The 26,593-nt window shown below is 41.1% G+C and overlaps 1 protein-coding gene and 1 long non-coding RNA gene across 4 annotated transcripts in view; one reads left to right on the forward strand and one right to left on the reverse strand.

Moving 5' to 3' along the window:
- Positions 1–25,256, reverse strand: part of niban2a (niban apoptosis regulator 2a) — a 31,397-nt gene extending 6,141 nt beyond the window's left edge. The window contains exons 1-6 of the mRNA XM_026174376.1: positions 24,836–25,256; positions 15,921–16,051; positions 14,369–14,497; positions 14,179–14,284; positions 13,219–13,386; positions 3,398–3,513 (exon numbers count right to left, since the gene is read on the reverse strand). Coding sequence (XP_026030161.1) covers positions 3,398–3,513; positions 13,219–13,386; positions 14,179–14,284; positions 14,369–14,497; positions 15,921–16,051; positions 24,836–24,890 — 705 coding nt within the window. The 5' untranslated portion in view covers positions 24,891–25,256. The remainder of the gene's footprint in view (positions 1–3,397; positions 3,514–13,218; positions 13,387–14,178; positions 14,285–14,368; positions 14,498–15,920; positions 16,052–24,835) is intronic.
- Positions 809–15,496, forward strand: LOC113026018 (uncharacterized). 3 transcript variants are annotated; one of them, XR_003272862.1, is made up of 6 exons: positions 810–1,256; positions 4,477–4,567; positions 7,827–7,916; positions 14,186–14,350; positions 14,450–14,566; positions 14,644–15,496. It is a non-coding gene; the product is annotated as an uncharacterized LOC113026018 (long non-coding RNA). The 3 variants fall into 3 exon arrangements; XR_003272861.1 differs by having other exon boundaries at positions 14,450–15,496; XR_003272863.1 differs by lacking the exon at positions 7,827–7,916 and having other exon boundaries at positions 809–1,256; positions 14,450–15,496.
- Positions 25,257–26,593: the final 1,337 nt, after the last annotated feature.

Here is a 26,593-nt window from a genome sequence, read left to right on the forward strand (position 1 = left end):
CACACACACAACACGTGGAATAAACGCTTTTAGATTTATAATTAGATTGACTTGCAAAAATTTCATACTATGAATTATGAAATCATCTGCCTGTCCACAGCCAGCAGGATGATATAGTTACTATATGCCAACCAGCTAAAGCAAAACAAAAAAATAGAGCCTAAAAATAAGCTCCTCTTTCCTGTATGGCTACATGAACACAGTGGGACACTGGGAGGCAGGAAGGCTGCTTTTACTGGCACTGCCCTCACAACTGACAAACACTCACGAAGCTCAGATCCTTCATGATGCTTTAACTAAGCTAAACTAAATATTTGGTGATGGCTATGTTGCTGGGTAATGAACAGCCAGACAAAAGCAGCATAGATTTTCCACGCAGCGGGCTTTACAAATAACAGATATGTTGTAGCCTGAAATCCAGCAGCGTTTTCTTTCTGTAGTATATTTGCTCTACTGATTGCTGATATGTTATCCTTCACTGTATAACTTGACTTTAAATGGCCATAAAAGCCGACCCTATTCAACCTCAAACAGGCTCACTGATATCAAGATTAAAATGAAAGAAGTCATCCTACAGCAAGCATTAATGGAAAGTAAAGGTCTTTGCTTTTTCTGTCGCAATAACGGTTCAAACTGTTAACTGTTATTTCAACTGCTGTTCTGTCTGCGTCTTTGGTTAAAATGTGGGATACAAATGCAGTCACATATAAAGTGCGACACCAGATCAGATGTAGCCCGAATTTCATACACCAGAGTGAGATGAGGCAGTCAGAGTCAAAATTTTGGTCTAAAGCTACATTTAGACCAAACATTTGATGCTATTTGGGGTGTTATTCCATATTTGTCTCTATATTTACTGTAGTAAGTTAAAATTGGATATTTTTAAAGGGATACTGCCAAAAACTAGCACTAGCACACTGCCAGAGAAATATTTGAAATACAGTACAAATAAAAACCCTCATAGCTAGCCTAGACATATACCTGCAATTAGTTACCATGGTAACTCTGGCCCTTTTGTGAAAGGCCTTGAATTTAAACCACTAAAGCCCTGCCCCTCTGATTTGATCCTTCATGCTAATCTGCTGTTGCTAACGTAGCATTTCATTGAGGAGTTAGTCCACCAGCAATATGAGTATACTGCTGGAGGCCTGTTCTGTGGGAGAACGAGTTTGATGTTCTGGCTGTATCACCAGTGAAGTTTGAACGACACCTGGAGGGGATTTTTAGGCTCTCTGTGCCTCCATGAGTTCAACAAGGTCAGTAAATGTTTGCTTGCAAACTGTATTCATTGCCTCTGTTTGCGTTTGTAGGCCTGCAAGTAAACCATAAAGCTAACAGCACACACCACTAATAACAATGACAATGGCTCAGTTATGGTCAACTTATATTTCCCCAGTGAGCCTGTTTCATGCTTTATGGCTTGTTGATGGTTCTCTGTTAATGCCGCTTCCAGCTACCTGTGTGCTGCATTCACTGCTTGTTGTTTTCACACAGCCACTTGGATTGTTTGAATATAATGGGTGTTGGGGCAGATTTTGTCACCCCCCCCCCCCCCCCCCCGACATTTCCTACTGGCTCAGTGACAACACTGGTCTTAAGTAGAAGTTAATGTTTTTAAGTTGCTTTAGAAAATTCAAACAGCCCATTTAGCATCACGGTGCATGGCTTTTATTAGTGGAAGGTTAATCTTAACCACAGAGGTACTGGTGAGTGTTTGCTTCATATTTTCCCTTATAATAAATGTAAAAAGCCAAGCTATATAATGGGAATCAGAAAAATGATTGACTACATCTCAATAAATACCCTGGAGACATAACCCTGCCATCTGTTTCAATTAAGAAAACATTTGAACCCATACAAAGGATTCCTTTGTATTACCCATGGTGCTCCATCTCTACTTGGAAATTAGGCCTGAAAACATTGAACTTTACATAATGGAACAACGAGGAAATTTTACCTGGAGGCACTGACTCTGCAAAAGGTTTTTTTCAGAATTATTTTAGTTGGTTTTTGTAGCAAAGGATAAAAGTGGTTGCATAAACTGGCTGTATTTCTCTCTTAATTCCCTCTAGATGTTTATCCAAAGTATTTGTAGCATTACGTGCATGAGCCTTAATGCCAGCGTCTCTGTTAGACTGAAATAAAAGGAACATTTGGCCCCTTAACAGTAGAAAAGCCCAACCTACATCTATGTCACATTTCTATTCAGTGTCCATGTGGCATGGAGTAAACACTGTAATGTTCAGGAAAACTAAATATTAAACTGACATTCAGACTGAAAGTGTTTATAGCTAAAAGGTGGCTGCCATAAACACAGGGCTGTACTCGGCTCTGGCAAAGACTGAGACTAGGTCCTTGTAATTGCTGGTATGTGGGTTGAGGTGTTTTTGGCCTCTTTGAAGGATTTGTGTAGGTGCATTCTTGCTCTCTGATGTGAGGAGAGGGTGTGTGTTTCATTCGTCATCGTGGCCTCTCAACAGCTTCACCTATAGCCCTGACCTGCACTCTGAGCTACTCGCAGAGAAAGATGAATTGCTCCTGAAAATGTCTTTTAACCATAACCTGCAGCAGTCTTGATATTTTGAGTTGGTGTCAGAGCAGCGGCACAGAAAGAAATTAAGGTGTGGCCCCGGAAAACTGTTCCCTGACAGAATCTGCGAGCAGAGTTAAACTTCCTGAAATGAGGTGCTTATCATTCATTCTGGAGTTTTTTTTCACATGTATTTATGTTAATTTGACATCCACAAGCAACGTCAGCCACTGGTAAAGGGTTTAGATACCCAGGTTGTGGCATTATGTAGTGCACAAAAAGTTTATGATTACAGGTCAGCATTTTCAGCAGTTAGTTTCTGTGTTGCCTGACTTGACAAAAGCCATTTTAACAGAAATGATTTAAAAAATAAACCCCCCTCATCGAAACACCGGATTTTTGGGGGCCAAATAAAACTGTGGGATAATGTCTGACTTGGATAAGTCAGCCAGGTATATTGACTGCTGCCCGACTGCATTTTGTGACTCATTCAGCATTTTTAATCTATTTAAGAGAAGGATCCCCACGATCCACTTACTAGTGATTAAGCAGTTAGCCTCAGGCCTACATATTTTCCCTACTGCTAGTTACTTTTGTGCCAGTCTTCCACATCCTCTCCATAAACAGTCTTATAGGCTTCTTGGACTGCCAGTAGTCCTTGTTCTGTTTCCCAGCACATTAACCAGTTCTGTGTGTTGAAGGTTCTGGTCAGAGTGGTACCGCAGTTCAAAGTGACTCTCCAGAGCAGAACAAGGCCTTTAGTCTATCTGCTCACACTATTTACTGTCACAAAGTATATAAAATATCTATAACTCATTGTAGGTGCTGTGGAAATGTGTATGGTATTGCGATTTATTTGTGATTAACCTGTGGTGGTGTTCCACACATCATATCCCAGGTCCCGTATTGTCCTCGGGCTTGTCTGTGGAGTCTCACAGCGTCGGTGAATGCCGGCGTCTTAACAGTGCAGTTCTCCGGCAGACCTGTCGGGGGCAGGGAAGAAATGGGCAAAAGTTGAGAAACAAGATATCATCCTTTCTCTATTCATGAGAATACTCAGCAGACTGAAAAGTGTCTTAGTAATTGGGTGCTGGATGATGTCTTTGTAGTGCAGAATAAAGGGTGTGGTGCTGCTTTATCGCAACAGTTTCTGCAACACCAACAAAAACTGTTTCCATCACATCTGAGTCACTCTGTGGGACAGTCTGGGAGCCTAATTTTGGTCAGCGGTATATTCAGTCACGGTTCCTGGAGTGTGTCATCTCTCAAAACAGGAAGTAGCTGGTTTGTTGAAGGACAGATTCATGTGGTTGCTATAGTTACTACAACTCGCAGTTGACAGGACAATAGAAACGGCTCAGAAAGCACTCGGCCACATGCGTGCATTTTTTAGGAAGTTTGTTCTCATCTTGTAGCTGGTGTGATGAAAATACACCCGGAGCTGAAGTCAAGCGCGGCTTCTCTCACTTATTGTCAAGGAGCATAAAAGGACTGAGTGCGGAAAGTCATGAATCCCACACAATAGTATAAACAGGTGTGTGGAATAAAACATCCCTGTAATTAGCAGCTTGTTATTCAGAGCAGTTCTCCCTTTCAATAAAAGTGACCAATGTTTCAGTTGTGTTTTCTCTGTTGCCAACAAGAAAGAAGCAGTCCTTTGTAATTAAGGAAGTGATTTACAGTTTGTTTCTTTTTCCAACTAGGCTTTCATTACATATTGTAAATTTCTGTCTTTAAAAATACATTCAAAATGTCACAGAATGTTTCATTAAAACAGAATGTGAAGAACCAACTGCTGTTACTTTGTCAAAAACACCTATGTTGACAAGATATCGGCTAAAGTTGTGCTACAGCTTGGCTCTGCTTTCAAGCAACACCACTTTGTACTACAACATGGTGCAGAAAATCAATGTGGCCTTTAGCCCAAGCACAACTTTTATTTCCAGAATATCCAAAGCCTGCTGTCTGCTGCTTCTGCATCATCAGTGGAGCCAAGGGCCAAGGTGTGGTGGGTTAAGCTGACCCCATTCCTGCAAGGTACTGCTTCCTGACTCAGAACATGTAAACACTTTTACTTGATTGAGCCAAGATTGGAAAAAAATACATTTAAAAAAGTATAATTTGTTCTTTTTTATGTTTTAGTTTTAAATATTTAAACATGATCAAAGTCTGGTACTATTATTTATGACAAAATCAACTAGTATTTATCACATTATTTGAAATAGATATACTGCAGTTATATAGAATTTTCTAATAAAATGATCAACCCTAAATGCTCCATGACTTTTTAAAAACTATGCACATACTAACTGTATAAAATATCTAAATATCTGTGTTGATATTTAAGTTTTTTCACCTTTTGAAACAAAGAAACTAAAAAAACTTTATAAAAAATATATATTGGATTTTAAAGTCTATCAGGTTTCATCACATTCATTGTTAAGTCTGCACAAACTTGGTGGTGTACATTAAAGGCCATGTTGTTTGCTGACACCAGTGTTCAGCTTAAGAGAAAGATCAGCTGGTAGGAAAAAATACAAGAATTTCCTCATGTTTACATGCTGACCTTTGTGCCAGTAGAATTTATACCAATAATGTTTATGATTGCAGGTTGTGCCAACTCAGCCATTACAACCATTGATATATTAAAAATCAGGTGACGTCTTAACTGTATTACTGTGTAACATTGTCAAGACCTGTCTGTGTACTCGAGCCTGTCAAAACATCTTTCTCAGTGTTTATTCCTACTGTTTCCGTGACGCTGACTTGTCTTGAAGTGTCAGTAATGAGGTAACCGAAGTAGCGAAGTGTCCTGTTCTACAAATGGATGAATGGTTTGTTAGCCCGAGCATTCCTGAGTAGTGAACTGCTGTCTGTGAAGTCTACAGTGCACAAGGCCCACCATCCCCATGTGAGTGTTTCTTCCGTGGCTGACTCAGACGAGGTTGACAAAGACAGGAAGTTACCAAGAAGGAGTGAGGAGGGGGAGGGGCAGAGCCAGACAGGAAGCATTCAGCGAACAAATTCTGATGAAAAGCTGAGGGCCGGGGTCCCTGGTTTGTTTTGGCACCTTTTAATGAGAAGTCATTGGGCACTGAAGTTAGAAGCACAATGGTGGCACTAAGTTAAGATGGCTGCGATGCTGACAGGTGGTAAGCCGTCATTAGGATGTGAAATGCAATGAAACGCTGTTTTATGGTTTACCAGACAGGTGATAACTGTCGCCGTGTGGAAAAATACAATTTCTGCTGTTTTCAAGAAAGTGGTTGATTCAATGATAAACAAAAGGTTTATTTTAACTGGACAGAATAACCTCGGATGTAAAGTAATTGCCATTGAGCAGTAGGACACATGTTAGGCTGGCGTTTCAGCTATAATTGAACAGCCTCCACTCGCCTTCGTTACACTCACAACCCACTGACCCCAAAAGACCTTCAACATCAACATAACGGTGTCGTCATTCATTTATAAGAACAGAATAAAATCCTTCTCACGGTGTCCATAAAAAGACCATTTGGATGGCCTTGACTCCAGCAACTCAGTCGCTTCCAGCTGCTGAGTGAATAACTTTGGGAGGGAGATGGGCTACTAGAATACTGATCTTCAAAGTCAGTCAGACTAAGCTGGTAAATATGGGAGGTGTTATTTCATCTGAATGCAGCACAGGTCTCAAGTTAGAGCAACTGATAGATGGTTTAGTTTTGTAACTGTATCCAGAAATATTGACTAAACAGAAGTAGCAGTCATCATAGTGATTCAGTGACTCCCTCTGAAACCCAAGCTCCTCTTTTTCCGTAGTTGATGCTTGGAAGTTTTCAACACTCGCCCGACAAACTCAATGATGTGCCCGTCGCTTGCCTTGTCACAATTTCATACCAAAATAATACAAATATTCCTTTCTCAGAAAATCAGTAAAGTTTTGTTGTTGTTTAGATGTGAAAAAGCATTCACAGATAAAGCAAAAAATATCTGGATCATGTTTACAATTGCAAAAAATATGATGTGATAGAGCAAAATGGATATTTTTCAAATAGACAACCCTAAATTAGTAAAAAAGACTGCTAGATTTTATACAGCAACTGTAATCATACCCATAAAATGTTAATGTAGCGATAATAACTAGCCACTTGGCCTTTTAAAGCTCAGTGAATAGCCATTGAGAGGGCCCAGGGTTGAAATGTAGGGCCCTTCTGTGTGGACTTCATGTACATGTGTGGGTTTTTCCCCCACGAGCTCCAGTTTTTCCCATTGTTAAAAACAGACTAGGGTCATTCTGCTCATCTGATCCCAGGCCATGCTCGTAGCAGTAATTTTTAATGTCAAACATTTTCACATCACGGTTAAATGAAGGTAATTAACAACAAATGGCGTTCATGATCCAGAGATGAAGTAGGGTCCTTTTTTTCTTTCACATTTCAGTTTTTCTTCTACAGCCAGCATGCTGTTGAAAGATAAAGCTGCATTCCCTTCTGGGTGATGGTTAGATAAGCGCGCACAGGTGTTTATTATGCTGCACCTGATATTTAACTGTCCCCCAGTTCAGCTTAGAGCAACTCTTCAAAAGTATAAGACACACAACTTGTGGTTACTCAGTCATCAACCGGGTGACATCATACCCGCTGCCTTGGGCTTTTTTTTTTTCTTCTTTTTTTTTTAAAGGTACGTGTGTTTTGTTTAAATCCAGAGTAACAAACTACCAAAAGAATGACTGACAAAGCTACGATTGCTTTAACTTTGCCAAAAGTGTTTATGTATTGCGTCGAAGAGATATTAGCTGAGGTTGAACCGGGCTGTACTTTTGTGTAATACTGATCTGTACCACCAGATGGTGTAGTGAGTCAAGGTAACCTTTATTTAACCAGCATATTCCTATCTACAACTATGCCCTGGCCAAAGACCAAGCCCCTTGAGGAAATGGGGGTAGCTCAAAGAAATGGCAGTTAAATAGCAGCACACAGCTGAGAACATCTCAACCCACCCATGTGTGAAATGCTGCCCCTGCTGGTGAAAGTTTTACCTAAATTCTGTAGGTGGTAAATGCAAAATGTACCTCGTTAATTATGTTTAAAAACTTGCCCCAGTGTTCACTTATATGAGACGCGTTGTCACAATATTGGTAGAAACCAATAATAAAATGGCTCCCTCACTGGGACATTGGAGAAGCTGCATCTCAATACAGTCCCTAATGTTACTGTATCACAGATCATTAGATATTTCAGTACATCCTACACACAGTCTTATCTGCCCTACCTCAAAGCAAGAAATCTGAAATATGTCATGATGTCGTTATTTTTAGATCATTCAATGAGCTCATGCGAATGTGAGGCATCTGTCATCAGTCTGTCCTTCCACAATTCACAAAAGCCACCACTCCTCAAGAGCAATGGTAAGGTTTTAGTAAAATTACATTCATTTGTTCTGGGCCTTGACTTCTCAGTGATTCTAATTTCAAACTATTTGAATTTGTTTGTAAAGCCAACTGATGGCAACAAAACCTGTAACATTCTTTCTGTTCTTCACACATTACAGGGAATTAAACTGCACATGAACTGCAATAGATCATGAACTGGATGAGCTAATGCATCCCTGACGTTCTGGTCAACTCCTCTTAGCTTGCTAACAGTAATGAGAATGCACCCCATTCAGGATGAGCAGCTAAACAAATGCGTACCAGATGAAGTTAAAGAATAGATGGCAGGTTTTTTGCCCCCTTAAGTATTATTCTTAATATTTAAAGGCATGCACTGGGACCACATCACCAGTGTGATTTTCTTGAAAAGTAAATTTGCTGCATTCCCAGTTTGTTGCCCTTTTAAAGAGAAATGTCCTGCTGGTGCCAAGAGAAAGAAGAAATATTTCTGGACAATCTGCCAGGCCAGTAAACCGCTACACATTCGCCATGTGTCTGAACCAAGCTAGATCAAGGAGTAGATTAGAGTTTCTTTGCTCTGTGTGTATGTGTACTGTGTATAAATAGCACATGTGGCAGCACTTACCACGCTCTTTTTATTTAAGGCATTTCCCCTCCCTGCCTTTCTCACCATGCTCTGGTTGACGGGACTGTAGCAGAAGCCAGGAGTTGAGTTCCCAGGCCTTCATCTTGACAAATGTGTCTCTCTTTTTATTTATTCGACAAGTCAAAGAGGATCTGAGACTTCATCTTCAGACCACCTGGCTTCAGAATAAAGAGGTTTTCCAACATTTCCTTTCTTTCTTTGAGTCAAAGTGCTGCTGCTGCTGCTGCTGCTGCTGCTTCCACTGACATGCATGAGTAGGATTTCCCCATATGGTGCAGACCCGTGGAACCAGCCAAACCCACAGTACAGTAAACACTCTCTGAAACATACCATCAGCTGCAGACTTCACAACCATGACTGAATAGGTCCTAACCTGCCATTTTAAACTCTTGAGGCCAGCAGCAGTGAATGCAGGAGGCCTTGCGTTTGTTCATTTTGCATGTTGGCACAGCATGATGTATGGTAACAGTGCCATGTAATCCATTATGCCTCTATTTTGAACTACATTGCATGCAGAGAAGCGCCATGCTCTTCTACTTTAACTTCTACTTTAGTTATAAACCTGGATTTATTGTTCTCTGAATTTTCCCATTGTAGGTCTGTTCTTGTTCAGTTAATTAGTCTGTGGTCTGTGGATCAGAGCAGAGGATGGTTGACTGGTTTTGGAGGCTGTGGGTGTGGAGAGTTGGCCACGATTGATGGTTCTCTAGCGGGAAGCTTGAAGCAGGCTTTGACTATATGACTGTGATTCCCTGCAGCATGGACAGCTTTCTGCAGGTCAAACAGCAACAAAACTAAACCAATTTGGGGATGAAATAATAATTTGAATCATCAGGAAATATCTTGATTTGCATTTAAATCATTGAGATGCAAAAATAATGTAAAATTATAAACTGAGACCAATGGTGATGAGATCAAAGTGCTTTTAGTTGCTTCTAACTAGTGTAGTAAAAATAAAATTCTGGATTTACACAGGGTAGTCTTCTACCAGGTCCACTTTCAGTCATTACCACATTTTACTCTCTATGAGGATAACTACAGTGGAGTAGGGGCAGGGACAGTTCTTTCCTGAAACTCGAGGACCCAGACTGTGGTTGCACACTACATTTGAGTGCATGACGTGACACCTTAAAGTGGACCTTTCATGCTCATTTCCATCCCTGTATTTTTATTCTCATACTCTTTTGAAGTAAAGATTGAATTGACCCTTTCCTCACTTTTCTACATCCTGACTTCCTGTCCTTTTTTCCTTATCACAGATTTCTTTTTGTATTCCTTTATCACTTAACTGAAACATTGGCTTGGTTTCCTTTCCAGAAAAGCCCAAACTCTCACATTTAAGTGTGTCTTTAAAATAAATCTTTAAGTCCTGAGGTTTTAGTTTTATGCAGTTTAACCGGATGTCAGTGATGGCACCAAATTTCAACCTCATCTTATTGGCTGCCCCTCATACACTGAAGGTTTAAACAACAGCTAGGTGGCAATGCCACAGTGTGCCTTAGTTCCATGTTTAGCATCAGCCTCCACCATCGTTAAAAGTACAGATGTATGACAGAAAATCAGGAACATAATTACATGGTGTGGGTCCCGTTTAACTTTGGAACTCTGTGATTTAAAATGAATGAACTGACAACGTGCCTGAAAGCATGCCTAGCTGCTGATTTCTTATAGTGATAGCTCAATTATAAGGGTGAATTGCCACATCCCATCTTGGTAGCAGAACTGGTGTGTAAAATGTGTCAAAGTGACTGGTGTGTAGTCACTTTAACATGTTCAGACCAGCTTTTGGTTTCATGCATGCACACGTTACATCACTAGCCTCTCTGACACAGTGAGAACATCCAGCTGCTGTAGGTCCATCTCTCAGCAGCATAGTAGTATAATACTGAGCTTAAAATGCTGACCAATGACATGTGCTGGTGATGATGTCACCTGTTAAAGGAGCTGATTAGCAGGGCGCTTTGCAAATCACCCTGTTAAGGTGATGCAAAACAGTACCCAATTGTTTTATAGAAGAATTGTTAGGGCTAAAGCAACAAGAACTTTAGTGCATTTAAATATGCCTTTGGTGTGTCAGCGTGAACATTTTAACTTGTGGTTTCCGCTTATCAAAGCCAGCTGAATGGTGTCTGTGTTCCGTTAAGGACAGCTTTGCATGTAGCATCTATGCTGATACCATTTTATCCTCTGTACCGTGACTAATATGGTCTGTTTTATGCTTAATTGCCTAAATCGGTCATAATTTCAAACTTGAGTACATACATGTAAACTCTACCTTCAAATATGTCAAAGAGAGACATTTAACTACTGTCTATTTGTATGACTGAATGAGAATACTAAGAACTAAAAGGGCCAAGGTCAAGACAGAAAACCATATATCCTTCTTCCCAAGCAGAGTCTTTTATGCCATCTGGTTGTCCTCAGAGCACTGAAGTGAAGCAGTATGTGTGCACAAAGCAGAAAAAACATGAATACAAGTTCACACACCCAAAGAGCAGCGAGGTTACCTTTAACAGCCACGGGGACCCTGTGCTGCTTACAACATATTCGCTAAGCCCAACCTTGGAATGTGCGGCAAAGACTCTGACACTTACTGAGCATGCCCAGACAGGCAGTGTTTGGGAGTAACAGGTGAGTTGGTACAGAGTTGATCAAAAAAGTCAGTTGCTGACTTCTAATTCCTTTTTTTGGAACAGAAGGTACAGAGAAACTAAATACATCACACGCTGGATGTATTTAAATGAATACAAATGCAAACAGCTGTGAGCATCGTACTGTGTGGTTAAGCACAACGCTTGAATTCATGCAACATGATTGGCTGGCAAAATGGTTGGCTCTTCTGCCAAGCCTGAAAGAAACTGAATCAGGTTGAGCAACTTTGTCAGCCCGGTGAGGATCTTGGCGCCATTTATTTAGTATTTTAAATTCTGTGAACGAAGTTTAGTTGCATTAATCGTGACGCAGAACTGCTTAAGTTGCATTGGATACAGCTGTACAAACTATACACACGGGTGATTGGCATCTTTCTGCTGAGTGATTTGATGCAAGTGACTTGATTATTACAGTGACACCTAATGTGATCAATGCACTCACTTACTTAAAACACAAGTAGGGACAACTTAACTGCATGCTCTGCCAACCGAGAGGATCCAAACAAGCTAGATCACTTTCAGTGCAGCAGCAAATCGTTCAAGTTTGTTTTTGAAAAAAAATGAAAAATACAATCTCATCTCAAGTGAGGCACGCTGAATGTAAGACTGCATGCATGTGCAGTCATACCACAGAAACTGGTGCCCGTGTTCCTCCTGCCAATCAGAGCTCGACTTTGCAGCCAATGTGCAAATTAACTATTGGAAGAAGGCGGGTCATTTATATCACGGTGCTTCCAAAACGTAAATCTCAAAATAGTCCTGGAAAGCCAAGTGTTGCAACACACACACACACACACACACACACACACACACACACACACACACACACACACAAATGTATTACACTGTTGTTTGCACATCCTCCAGGATGTCTCATCTCTGTCTTAATAACAATGACACATGAGTCACACTTTTGCAAGAAAGAAACTAATATGAAGAGGAGTCATCCACCCTAATTAGACAATCCTTTCACTGTGAAATGAAATGCTAAAAGTGCCAACAGTGCTGTATCCTCCAGAACACCATAAAGCTCAAACAAAAGCTATGAAAAGGATCTCAGTGAAGGCAGCAACTGTATTGTAATGTCTTAGTGGGGAAATTTCTCATTTAACAATGAGTTTCAGTTCAACTTATTCATTAATTCATTCTAAATAGTGACATATGAGTTACAGTGTTTGGAAACTTGAGGCTAACTACAAATATTTCACAAATGAATTGGGGCAGCAGCACGTTGGTATAGGTTAGCTTTAGTTAGCTAGTCTTCCCTGTAGCTGCGTTTCCTCAGAGTACTAAATTCTTCTGACATGCATGTTGAGGCGTAGGACATCCAATTATTCTAAACTGGCAGTAGTTGTGTTTTTCTGTCTTTTGTGGCTTTGTGTTAGCCCTCAAGTTGTACACACACGTTGTACCTATCCATTTCCTTAAGGCACAAAGTAATTGGAATGGGACTTTGGGGGTTGACCTTGTGCTTAAGCATGATTTGGCAATATTCTTTAGAAAGCATAATGTAGAAATTTGATAATGTGCTAAAAAATGATATGGCAATACTATGTGATACTCTGCACTTCAACCATCAAAAATAGCCTAGAAAGCAAACCAGAAAGCTACTTTTCTCTCAAACATAGAATTGTTTCTCTTGTGTTTCTAATGTTGTCTACTATTTGAGCGTTTCAGATGCTCATCTTGACTGTAAATGATGCACAGAGTGTAGATCTGATCCAATGGCAACAACATTTACAAAACAAATACACCCCATTCCTTCAGCATTTCATGTGCACAGATCGACCTGCTCACTCAGATGGCATGTAAAAGCTTCACACTGTGACACACACCCTCATCGGAACTGCCAACAAAGGTACAGAGGAAGAGAGGTTTGCCAAGGTGGAGAGAGAGAAACACTGCTCATGCTCAGAAGATGTACATATGATCCGAATTGCATTAACTTCACACAGCCTCTGGCTTTCTAGTCGTTTCTGTCACTTCCGATTTATGTGCTGCTTTGTGTTTGCATTGTTACCATTGTTACTGTCTCTGACGCAATCCTGCAGCACAGCGTGCCACTTCTTCTGCTCCTTCTCGGTCATCACACAGAAGTAGTGGTGGCGGGCGTATGGGTGCCACAGGATGAGGGGGAACCCGGTTGCACACTTGATGAATGGGTTACTGCCCACTTTGGCCTTGACACCTGCAATGGACCAGATGATGAATTGAGATTTCAAAAGCACTTTAGGAGAGGGAAATAATGATGTTTAATATTACTATAACAATCCGACAAACTGTGGAGGGGGGGAAATATACTAATGACATAAGTATTTATTTTTGTAGACACGCTAATCGTGTCATAACTTTCCACCATTATAGATGTACGGACAATCATGGTCACATTATAGGGTTAAACGAATAAGGTCCCAGTCCCACAGACTTATAGTCGAGTCAATGACTCCTGGGAAACCCCAGTTGCTAGGCAAAAATGTGTATTCCCCAACAAGTTAGAAATACCTCTTTGCACTTGCTCTGGCTGCTAGCAGATTGCTGCAGTTGGCTAGTTTGCATTGAATACGATGACTCACCTACAAATGCTCACCAGCAACTCTGGGTGGTAGTGAAACTGTGAATGGAGCAATGCAAACTAGAAATAACTATGGTCACAATCTGCTAGGGACGAAAGCAATCATAAGGAGGTTTTTGGTACAGCACTGCTCCTTGAGACTGATTTTACCTAGTGACTGCCAGCAGCCTCCAGGAAGCACTCACCAACCAGATGGTGGATTCACTTTCTTTTTTTCTTTTTTCTTTTTTATATCTACAAGCCATAGTTTTATTATGTCCAATGTGGTGGACAACTCTTAAACAATGTGGGCATAGCACCACAAAAACCCAAAGAGAGAGTCATTTTGAGCCCTTTGCATCTTAAAAGGGGCTTAGTCATTTCAGAATTTGATGACTAACAACTGTATATTGTGTGTTATTTTCTAACCTGGCAGACTTTTATTAATCAGCTCCATGTACTCCTCCATTGACGTCAGGGCCTTGTACCCGGCGCAGTTGATGGTTAATTTTGGGTGCAGTCCCCGTTCGTGTGCCTGTTGGTGGTGAAATGGTTTTCATGCAGGTGACCAAATTGTCTAACCGGACATAGGTCGAGTGCCGTAAGTAGCTTTACTCACAGCTTTGCTCTCATAGAGGTTTATGGTGTAGTCCTTGGGCACAAAGACAAAACGATTCCTCCATTTCCGATTCTCCTCCAGGTACTGAAACAGACTCCCTGAGAAGATGGTGCAACCTGCCAGAGGGTCCTGAAAAATGCAAACACACACACAAAAGATTGCATGCGTTACTGTACCTTAGGATACAAACTCTAACAGGTGTGTATACTGTGCATTATTGAGACAACTGGGTGTTGTTACAATCTCCCATAACTAATCAACTTGACGCTTAACAGGTTTTTCCAAACGTGACAGGGTGGAGTTTTCATTTTGTTTTTCTTTTGTTTTTTTACTGAAACATGTTTACAAAAGGATATACACCACCCACTTTGTTTTCCTGTCTTGGATTAAACAATAATTGCTCAGATAGGAAGAAAAAACAAAGGCTTACTGCTTCCGAGCGACTGAAACGATAGGCCCAAAACATAATGATGATTATAAAATGGCTTGGCTTCTGTTTGCTAACAGCTGCAGACTTTTACGTGGATTTTGTGACAGGGTCACTGGTGGTGGCGAGTGGGAGGGTAAAAGTGCCCGATCAGCTCAGAAACCAATCAAGTATTTATCTATAAGTTAAAAAATGGGAAGGGGGTTCAAATAGATTCCACTACAGTTAAATATTAAAGTTTTTTTTACACATTTAGTCCAGTATTTTAATAACTCAGTCTTTTGAAACAGGATAGTTTCTTGCTGTGTGCTGGATCACACGAGCAGCTGACTCCCACACAGTGACCAGAAAAGATGAACCTGCATAAGAGAAACAGCACCTCTGCTCGTGTGTAAAATGTGCTCCACTTTCCCTCCAGAGTTAGAAAACATGGATTAAAAAAAAAAAATATCCAGCCTTCAACAAGTGACCACAAAGATAATAGGGAACACAAAGACCGCTGAGAAATAAAGCAGGGGGCTTGCTCATTAGGTAATGTCCTTGTACATTCCCAAAGATGACCTCATTCATGCACTGTGTGCATCATCAAAGTCTGTTGGCTGTCCCACCTGTGTGCATGTTTAAACAATGCCAAAACTCTGATGTACTCATTTCTTACTTTGTCCATCCTGCTCACTCCCAATAAAACCTTTAACTCCTGTCTTTTTGTCAGTGCCACCATCTCCAAACCACACGTCATGGCCGGTCTCACTAACATCTTGTAAACCTCTCTTTCACTTTTACTGATATCCTTCCTGACACTCGTTTCCACCTGCTCCACCATGCCTGTGCTCTCCTCTCTTCTTCATCTCTTTAGCACTGTCTGTTGCTTTGGATGGTTGACCACAGGGCTCACTGTTTCACGCGTCTCCATCACATTCACACACATGCATTCTGTCTTGCTTCTACTGACTTCTATTCCTCTCCTATCCAGAGCATACCTCCACCTCTCCACGCTCTATTCCACCGGGCTGTCTCTTGTGGCTTTATTAAATGTTCAGAAATATAAACAGAGGGGGTCTGAGGGGGCCAGTGGAGGCCACTATTTTATTTGTTTTTTTCCCATTGAATGACCAAGTGTCATACCTTTCTGTGAAGCAGCTGAGACTGCGTCCCTCCTCCTCCTTCTATCTCAAAGCGGACGCTGTTGAAGAGGGCGACTGCATACTGCTGCTCGTACACTTGGCTGAACTCTTTCATCCATTCTCTGGTCCGAGCTGCAGGGGGAGAGAGACAGAGACACACACACACACACACACACACACACACACACACACACACACACACACACACACACACACACACAAAATCAGCGTCGTCTTCTGCACCAGTGCATGATTAACACAATCTATCTTATGTCTTATAGTAGAAGGACAAAAGATAAGTTCTGCAGTTTTCTTTCACAAGGTAACTTTAGAGATTTATAAAGTCAGAAATTGACCTAATTATACTACTTAAATGCTTAATACTTTATTTTGAATCTGGCAACCCAAGTCAGAGAGAAAAGAAATTAAATTCCTGAAAGGACAGACTGGTTCACTCTATTCCAAGCATGTTTTTCAAAAGTCACCAGTGCTGCAGTTTAAATTTCATTGTCAAAAATTAACTGGGTTAGATAAAGAGCTGCTGTTCTCATGTGAAGGCACGCTGTCTCTTTCACTTGCTTATTTAAAGGCCTCAACCTTTACTCCTGCTATCGGTTCTTTATGAAAACTCCCATATAATAAAATGTAAAGTGGACATTTGAGATAGCGATTCTCAGGCAAAGCTCAACAAAGAGGTACCTCTCATGTATGATCGGCACAAACCGTTGTATTAAGTGAAGCTCTAACAGACTCACAGCTGAAGTATTACTTCAGTCATTACATAAATTTTAAAGCAACACTTTGTTTTGTTCAATTTCATTTTAATCGTACTGAATTTAAACTATGTTACATTTAAATCAAAAGACAAAAGAAAAGTCAAATCAATCAAAAGAAAAGTTTATGGAACGACTGCATCGCTGGAAATATTGGTTTTACACACACAAACCTTTAAAAGGAGGAACACGAACAAAGAGCTACAGTTATGATGAATAAATGAAAGTATTTTTAGTTTACACTATGTAGCTTTCATAATATTTGGTTCGACCACCTTTATTCTTCAACAAAGCCTGAACTGTCTGAGGAAAGCTGCCTTTGAAATGCTTTAAGTAGTCTTCAGGAATAATTCTCCGGGCTTCTTGAAGGTCATTTAAAGCTCTCCTTTGGATGTTGGCTGCCCTTTGCTCCATCCTCTGTCGAGATGTTCCCACATTGCTTTAATTGCAAGGATTTAATTATGGGCTTTAATTATGGGCTCTTGGGAGGTCAGTGCATGACTGATAATGTTCCATTGCACTTTTTCTACCCAGATATGCTTTTAGTGCATTGACACTGTGTGTCATTGTCATGCTGAAAAACAAAGCTGCTGTTGATTAGATGATTTCCAGGTGGCGTTGAATAGTGGATCTAAACCTGATGGTACTCTTCTGTGTTCATAATTCCACAACAACACTGTCTAAAGTACAGAGCCTCCACCGTGTTTTACAGGTGGCTGTAGAAACTCACTGTTGCACCTCTCTTTTGACCTCCTCTGCACATATTGATGACAAATTTGAATTCATAACTTGGTTTCTCAGCCTTTTCTCCCACTTTCCCTTCCTTATGAATTTTGGCTTACAGTTCTTAGGGAACCACCTTCTTGGTGGAAAAATACTATTTCTTTTGCTCTGTCATCTTCGGCATCTTTCATAGATTCAACTAGAGAAATAGGAATAAATTATTTTGATTGTTTTCTTTTTGCGACAGGCTACTAGTAATAAAATGCCTAAAGATACAATTTAAAACTCGTCCTTTACGAAGTTGTCTGTTACATATAGACACAACACTGTTAGCTGCTTTTGTGCTTGAACAATCAGTGTTATCAACAACAATAAAGGAAAGAAATTCCTCTGACAATGATAAGGTACAAGGACTGGGCTGAAAATGAGTGAAAAAACAAAGAAAAACTTTGAAAGGCCTTCAGAGAACCTGGGGAGCTATTGCTCAAGATCACATTCATTTACAAGAAAGTCTGCCTCACTGTAAACAAATTATGAAGAAATGATTGGTGAATCAAAACTTTTGCAAAATGTAAATATGACTCAACCTGAGTAACTTGAGAGCAAAATGTAGCAACAGCACTGTATATTAGAGCATGCATTATACTGGGGTCAGCGGGGGAGCTGGCCCCAGGGAGGGGTCACTTGCCCCTCCCTTCCTTCCCTCCCCATCTCCAGCTGCCTCCCTCTTCCTTCTCCACCACAACCACCCACACATGCAGGGCCTTGGAGTAGGGGTATGTCACCAGGGTGCAGAGGAGGCTACCCCCCCCCCCCCCCCCCTGTCCCCTTCTGGCTGCCTCTGCCTCAATTTTATCCCACAACTTAGACATTCACATTACTCACACTCTCATTACACATACATATAGGATCTTGGGGGTGGGCACGATACACGGAGTCCAAAGTACCATCAGGGTGTACACCCCACCCCTGGCATCGTTGCCCACCTCTCAATGTTAAATACACGTAGACATTGAGGGCTAGCAGGAGGGACCATGCGCTTACCTGCTGCTCTCTGGCAGGTAGCTCCAAGCCCTCCTGGGTTTTAAATGCACCTTAGAACACACATGCATCAACACTACAATGAGCGGGTGGAGGGAGGTTTGGAGTCTTCTCTCACCCCCATTCTCTGCGACCTGCTGGAGCAGGGGGGCTAGGACTAGGTCTGCCTCCCCCCACCGCAGGGAAAAGGGAAACACCACCTGGGTCTGGGTGCAGTTCCCCCCTCCAGGGGCGGGGGCACCTAGACCCGGTTTGTAGAGTACGCTTGGGGAGTGTGATCGTGTGTACAACGTCTCTTTATGTCTGTCTCCACGTTGGTTGAGTGTGGAGTAAGTGCATATGAGAGCATGAGGGTGGGAATGGATGTTTGTATCTGTGTGTATCTTTGTATCTGGAATGGATGTTTGTATCTGTGTGTGCCTGTATGTCTGTGTCTATATGTCAGGTTGGGTGTCAGGCGCCACCTCTCTGGGGACATCTCAGGCCCTCCAAGGTTTGGAGGCCTATCTCCCCCTACCACTCCCCCTGCCAGTGGCGGACCCCCTCAGACATCGGTGCGTTGGTGGTTCTTTGTGTCCGGGGATGGGCGTCCAGGTACACACCGGCTCACTCCTTGGCGGCCGCTTATCGGGGCCTGGGGCCTGGGGCTCGCTCGGGCCACTTTGGAGGTGGGGTGCCCCCGGCCTCTCGGCCTGGGGCTCGGTCACTCAGGCGCAGCTGGCTGCCGGCGGAGCTCACGGGCGCGTCACTGCAACTCCCCCTGGCTTCTGCTCCGCGGCTGCTGAGTGAGCCCTCATCTGGGACTCTCCTCAGCTCTTTCCGGGACAGTGGCGCGGCTGCCCCTCTGTTGGTCTTCCTTGGTCTCTTGTGTTCTGGGGGCCTCTGGATGTCTGGAGTTTTGATCTCCTCCACACCTGCTTCATGCCCTGGAGGACGGGGCTGTGGCCCCCCCACACCCTCTAGCAGATTATTACATGAAGGAACCTTTTAAAAAACAAAAAACAAGCGCGTCCATGCTCACAGGTGTACACACGGGTGATCACACCCACAAACTACACCCTTTTTGGCTCCTACCTCAAAGCACACTGTGTTCTGTTGATCTTATGTGCTGCACAATAATGTTTAATATTTAGTATTTACTGTCATATTCCCATATATCATTGTGATGTTGTTTATTCTATTACTCTTGTTCTCTTCTGCTTGCTTTCTTTTTTCTTTCTCAGCAGGTGATCCAGGTGATCGATATATGCATTTTTTTTTTCTCTGCCCGTTCTGTTGGTTTTTGTTTTTTGCCCTTCTCCCCCGTCCCTCTTCTCAGCTGTTTCTCTTTCCCTCTTTCTTTCTCCCCTTCTTTCCCCCAGTCAAGTCTGTCCCGTATTCAGTAAGTGAAAATAAAATAAACAATAAAAGGTGAATCAAATGGACCATTACGGCAAGGCTGGGATGGTCAGTTTGGTAAAGTAAATCCGTTGGGCATCTTTCTTTGCCTTTAGACAACAATTCTGATGGCAAAAGAGCCAAACGGGACAGGCCAAAAAAAAAAGAAAAAAAAAAAGAGCATGCATTATATTTCAGCCGACGTCCATAATTTATTATGCAAATAACTTGAAATAATGCCAACTCTCATGAAAAAATACTATTAGGTAAGTGCACAATACAGTAGAAAAAAATACTCTGAAATGATCCTTTAACTTGTTTTAAGTCATCTCAAAATCTGATATTTAAACTCAAACTTGAATTTCTAAAAGGAATATTTAAGTTTACACAAACGAACCATTTGTAACTTCTTTGAGCATTTCAGACTACAGTGCACATTTGTTAATGCAGTTTGGAGGTTCTGGACAAACCAAAACCTGACAACATTTGCTCAGGCTCCAGTAAATGGCAGCTGCTTTCTCTTCATCGTTTGTATATATCAAATTATTAAGTTCTGAATATATCTGTTAGCGTAAGTCCTTGTTTGTATAAAAGCAAAGCCTCCTGGTATTGCTGAAAGACTTTTCTGTGTTCCACATATCCTCGAGATTTGTTATCTGTCATCATTCAGCTTCCTAATAAATAGACTGAGAAGCTGCTGGAGGGGACAAAGGCTTTTCCCACGTTCTAATGCTGGAAAAGAGTTGGTGTTCGAGCTGATCAGTGTCTTTGGCTCATTCAGCAGCATATAGTGTTGACTATGATCTGTTTATGGAAGGAACGACGCAGGAAGGAGGGAGCCAGCTTGCAGTGGGAGAGCAGGAAGGAAAGAGCTGACAGGACAGGATAGATGGAGGGAATGCGGAGGAGACTGGGGACAGGGACACGCATTTAAAAACACCATGACATACCAGGATGAGAGGGGAGGGCAGGTTAAGGGGCTGCAAGATAGCGAGGCACCTGGAAAAACTAAACATCAGCAAGTACTTTAAATTGTTCCAGACGATGGCTTTGAATCTCTCGTCAGGTTTGTCATTCCATTCCTTTTATTGAAGGATTTTTTTCTTCATCCTCGGTGGGTTTATCAGACAGGGTCTGCCTTCAGAACAGTTAGTCTCAGAAAAAATGCAGAGGATATCTGATTTTGGATGGAAACTCTCTTTATCCTGGCTAAATTTCCTCTAGATTACACTCCGGTTACTGTGGCCTCCACTGCAAACTTGCAGAGAGTTGGTACTTTCCACCGTTCGCCTTGCTGAGCCAAAATCAGCAGACTAGGAAGCTGTAAATGAGCACTTAGAAATTAAAACAAAGCCCACATCATAAAATACATACTCGGTTCTCTCATTCAAACTGTATAGCCATGTGCTATAGTTGTTACAACCCTCCTCCATCTCTTGTTTGCTATTTACTTTACATGTGACATCATGGAATAGAGTAAAAATGGAACTTTTGGTACTTTTTATACGCCATACTTAAGTATTTTCCAGTGTTTGCATGTCCTTTTAGAGGATTAAATGAAACAGGAAATGGTTAGGGTTAGCTTCAGACTCTGAGCTGGAAAGTAATTTATCACAAATACCTCCAACAAAAAAACCACATATTTTAGCTTTCTTTTTTTTTTCTTGTATAAGAATTACAGACTCTCTATCAGTGCTTCCTATGCTTACTTAAAATCTTAAGCCCATAACCCAGATTCATGACCTTGATGTAAACCTTTGTTTCATTCCTTCAATTTTTTAAGTGCATTTGTAATGAATAACAAATAACAGTAGGCAAGAGCATGGAGGAACTGATGGCAGAAGGACACTGCAGACAAAAAGGCATTGTTCAGTAGATGTACACTGAAGTGGGTTTAAGATTAGCAAAGGACAGCAGGGCCCACAATCTTTCCAAGTAGGAAAACCGAAGAACAGCAAAGGAAAAGCAGTTTGCAGTGACAAATTCTTTCAGGCAATAAGTAATGAAACTGCAGCCAACTTGAAATGCATTCATGCACTTCTTTGCAGCTATTTTGGAGCATTATCTAAATTGACTTAAATTTTCAGGCTCACTGGGGCATAACAACTGTGTGTATACAACAACCCTTAAAACATGATTTAAGAAGGCTTAAAAGGTTTGCTGACTTTGTTCCAAAATAAGATTTATGAAGTTTTTTCCCAACTGGAAGTTCTCCTCTGCTAGTATGCCCAAGGTTTGAGCTCAGGATTCTTTGAATACCATGGCTCTCTTAGAATAATTACAATTTCCTAAGGCAAATATAATATTTATGGAATAAATGTATGATTAATAAAGATGAGTTGGATATGAATTCTGTCGGTGCTTAAAAACCAAATTGTGCATTTTTTATAGGAGTGGATTTACAGTTTTGTTGTGAAGGGAGAGAAAGAAAACAATCATCACCACTTATCATTAATCAGTCGTCATTGTCAATCAGTGTCGTCATCAATTACCAACCCTCATTATCATCAATCATTGCCAGCAACTGATGATGATTGATAACAATCAGTCGTCATCAAGCACCAATCCTTATCATTATCAATCATTATCAGTCATCGTCGTCATCATCAATCATCATCCACTGTTTAACATCAAAAGGCTTAGCCAGATAGGTGAGTAGATGAGTAAAAATGGTAAAATACTAATAAAACTAAAAAAGGCAGACATGAGCGTGAACATTATTTTCAACAGATTTATAAAACCGTGTGCACAAACAGTCTGAGGTGTGCCTGAGTTAGGCATGTTGTCCCTTTTTATAATTACCTGTTTTGCGTCATGTTGGCAAAAGAGGGCGGTGTCACTCACATGGCAAAGTTCATGTTTTGTTGCTGAATTTAACTATTAGCTTCTTATCTTTTTTACTGCAGTGTTAGTTCTTTTTCTATTGATCTCTAATATAAATACATTTTTTTTATTTTAACTTTATTTTTGAACAGTTTTTTTTTTTGTTCCAAGTAACAATGCTGTCATGCTAATGTTTAGCATCAAAGCTACCATCTTCATTTCATTTGTAGCAAATTTCAGAGCAACACGTGCAGCTCCTCAAAGGTGAACACTGTGACTCGATCCAGAAAAGTCAGCTGATCACCAGAAACAGCTGACTGGATTTGACTCTAATTCTTTGGCTGTTTTTATCTAAAACCTGCTGTGAAACGATTAATCTACTAACTTATTCTTTGAGGATGATCGCTTATATTTCAAGGGTTTGATAGTAGGCAGCACATATCTAGGCCAAGGTTTGAGTCTGTTGGTTATTTCTGCCTTAAGCAGACCATAGATGGGTGAACATGTGGGTCAGCAGGCAGTTATGATTTGCATGTGTCTCACACACATGGGGTTGCTGTGTGGGTCCTATAGGGGAGGAGATCATTGAGTAGTTGCCTTTGTGGGAGTTAGACACAACAAGATTCCTGACTCAAAAACGCTGACTGGTCTTTACCCTGTCTCACACACGAACTTAAAAGGTGCAAACACATCGACAAGTGGGACCTGGATAAAAAGAAAGTTTTCTTTTTTCTTTAAAGACATGCACAGGTGTTCACTTGTCTTCTGTTGACGTGGGTGTTTTCACTGTGTTGATTTGTAGAAGATACTGGCAGGAACAACACAGAGAGGGGTGTGTGTGAGAGTCAGACGGCCTGTGACATGTTTCTACCTGCTTCACTTGTTATCTTCCCCTCTCCCTCTGACTAGTCTCTTTATATGGATCTTTTTCTGAGTGGACTCATAAGCAGGAAATACTGCACTCGCGTATTTTAACGATGAAGGCCTGCATGTAGCTAAATGTCATATTTTCTACCTTCGCAGCTTTCCACAGTCATGTGGACCCTACATTTTATAGTTTTAACATATTTTATCATTAACAAGCCTTACATTATGACACATGATGATACCTGACTGAGCGCCTTTCAAGAATGAAGACCAGCACATGTGGCTAAGGGCTCCAAAAAGCCAGTAAGACCAGATTGCTTTGTTCCTAAGGTCAAGAACTTTCACATTGAACACCTTGCTTGTACTTTCTAAAGCCCAGTTTCTGCTCATTCTGAATGTCACACATCTTTGGATCAACTTTGGATCAGTATAAGACAGCAGAAAACATGTATTTCTCTGGCCAGAACCCCCAAAGTCACACAAAAGGCAAAAACAAAACCCCTCATATTTGAGAAGTTACATTTGATATTTATCCTTTTATATGTGAACTACCTTTTTTTTTTTTTTTTTTTTTTTACAACAGCCAGATTCTAACAGGGTGATTCTTCCCACTTTTTTTCTATTTCTGCTCACAAAAGGAAAATCCAACAAACACACTCGGTGCCTGAGCCTCTAGAGAATAATTCTGGGTTTCCTCATAGGAGTACTTCTGCCAGCGTATGCACACAAACAGGATTACAACCCTGAACTAAAGGGGCATCCCAGCTGAGGCTGAAATGACCCTGATACAAAAGTTTTAGGAAATGACAAGTCTGGAAGATTGAACTCCATGCATTAAAACAAAAACAAAAAACACTAGTTTTTCCCAAATTCCTGAAGTGGTTTTGATACTCGAACGCATCACCAAGCTACTTCTAGGACAGGGATCACGTTATATCCATTGAAGTATCTCAGTCTTTGTATTGTTCTTCTACTCGCATGACTTTAATAGACGCCCAGACCTGCTGCCCAGCTCACTCTGTGGAGCAATCTGAGACTTAAATAGCAGTCAGTCCATAACTTATACAAACATGCTGCAACATCGGAAACCTACTTATTATCTCTAAGAAACAGGGCTGCAGTGGAGTTGAGATTCATGGGAAGCCTTCAAGTAAAGCACACCTACAAGGCGGTGGCACAAAAGTAACCGTCTATACTTGATTTCTGCAGTTTAGATGATAAAAGTAATATAAATCGATTTTCTTAAAGGCAACAACATGGTCAAAACTCTGTAATAAGTTATTGTTATAACGCGCAACGGTACTCATCTTACCTGTAATCATCTCCCGCCTATCCTCATCCAGGTGAGAGGAAACCACGTCCCCCATGGTTACAGGAGAGCCTCTGATATCCTCTAAGTATCCTAACTCGGCAGGTTTTACTCCAGGGGAAAATTTCCAGCAGTCTCCGGGCAAACCCTCTGGGAATTTCTCTCACTTTCCCCCCTTAGAGAGGAGCACTGTTCTGGCGTTGGTGCGTTGAGTGTGGGCGCCTTCAGCTTTTTCTAAAAAACAGGAGGAGGAGGCGGTGGAGGAAGAGGAGGAGGAGGACGTGCTGGTGAACAGTGCTGCGTTTCACAGCAGCGGGACACACCCTCTGGGAGTCATCACTGGTCCAACGTGTTCAGTCGGCTGTGCTAAGGGTGTGGCCAGAACCAGGAGCTTAAGAGTATCACAGTGCGTACTGTACGCGAGAGTGTCTGCTTGTAGCAGCAAACTTAATAATGTTAAACTTGACAGATGTTAAAAATACAACCTTAGTGCGTTTATTAGTAAGTTTCTTTAAAATGTTTCTTTTAATGATTTCATGATATTTATATTGTGATTAAAAATCAGGAGAAATTAACTAAAGGCTCTTTGAAGTGCGCGCTTTGGGCTCAACGTTGAAAGCGAGTCTATGGTTGGACCCAGTAGCATTTTGCCACACACAGATAAATGCTGCCCCCTTGTGGAAAACATATTTCTTTACTATAATTTTGAAGCAGGCCAGTATCCAAACCAGCTCTTCCAAACATGTTGAATATTTCAGTAAGCGAGTTGATCCTTTAAAAAAAACCCATCTAAAATGCTGGATGTTAAATTGTTCACGTTTATGCAATGATCTCTAATGCTGCTGAAACAGTCTATGAATTTATGGTTTTATCAGCAATGAAGGCTGAAAATTAAGCTCTGCAACTTCCAAAAGTTAGCTGAAAATAAAGTGAAGTAAAAGTGTCATAAAAGGAGACTGCAATGCATCACATCTGCTTACTAGAGTCAATAAACTGGACCATTTGATCAAAAGTTTAAGACCACTTAACAAATGGCAAAAACTAATATTTTGTATGGTTGGATCTTCCAAATAGAGCTTTAAATGCAACAATAAGAAATGGGAGTGAGACACAACATTTTGTGAGCATGCATTTTAGTGAAAACATTGCTTAAACTGAATGAACTATATGTGCTGATTGTGTATTTTTGTAGGTTTTAATTTAATTATTAAGAACTTACTGGATGTGCTGAGTGTTCCGGTACTTTTGATAAATTTATGGTCCAGTTTTTCTTCGACTATTATGTTTATTAGTTCTAATAAAAAAAACCTGTCTGGTCTTCTTTGCATCTCACCTGTACAGTTTATGAATGCAGTTTGTCAAACAGCTGAGAACTTATGTCTGCTGTGGTCCCCATTGATTTTTACAACTTTTATAGGCTACTCTGAGGGGAAAAGGAACAAAGAAACAAAAATACCTAATTTCTGAAACGTTAATTTTAACTTGATGAATCAACATGAATGGTTTAAGCGTAAAAAAGGCCCACAACTCAAGGGGATGAACCAGTGTCTACACATAACAGACAGCTTGGCAAAGAACCAATTTTAAACAGTATCTTTAGACACTTTGGTACTAGCGACCTGTTCTTGCTCTCAGGTTCTGACACAGGCGATAAGAGATACTTCTTGTCCTTCAGTTCATCCATTTACCGTTCACTGAAAGCTCATTAGACATGGCCAGAGTTGAAGGGTGGCTATCAAGAAGCCATTCCTAAAGAAGGGG

Source organism: Astatotilapia calliptera, chromosome 7 (assembly GCF_900246225.1).
Source record: "Astatotilapia calliptera chromosome 7, fAstCal1.2, whole genome shotgun sequence".
Lineage (NCBI taxonomy): Eukaryota > Metazoa > Chordata > Actinopteri > Cichliformes > Cichlidae > Astatotilapia > Astatotilapia calliptera.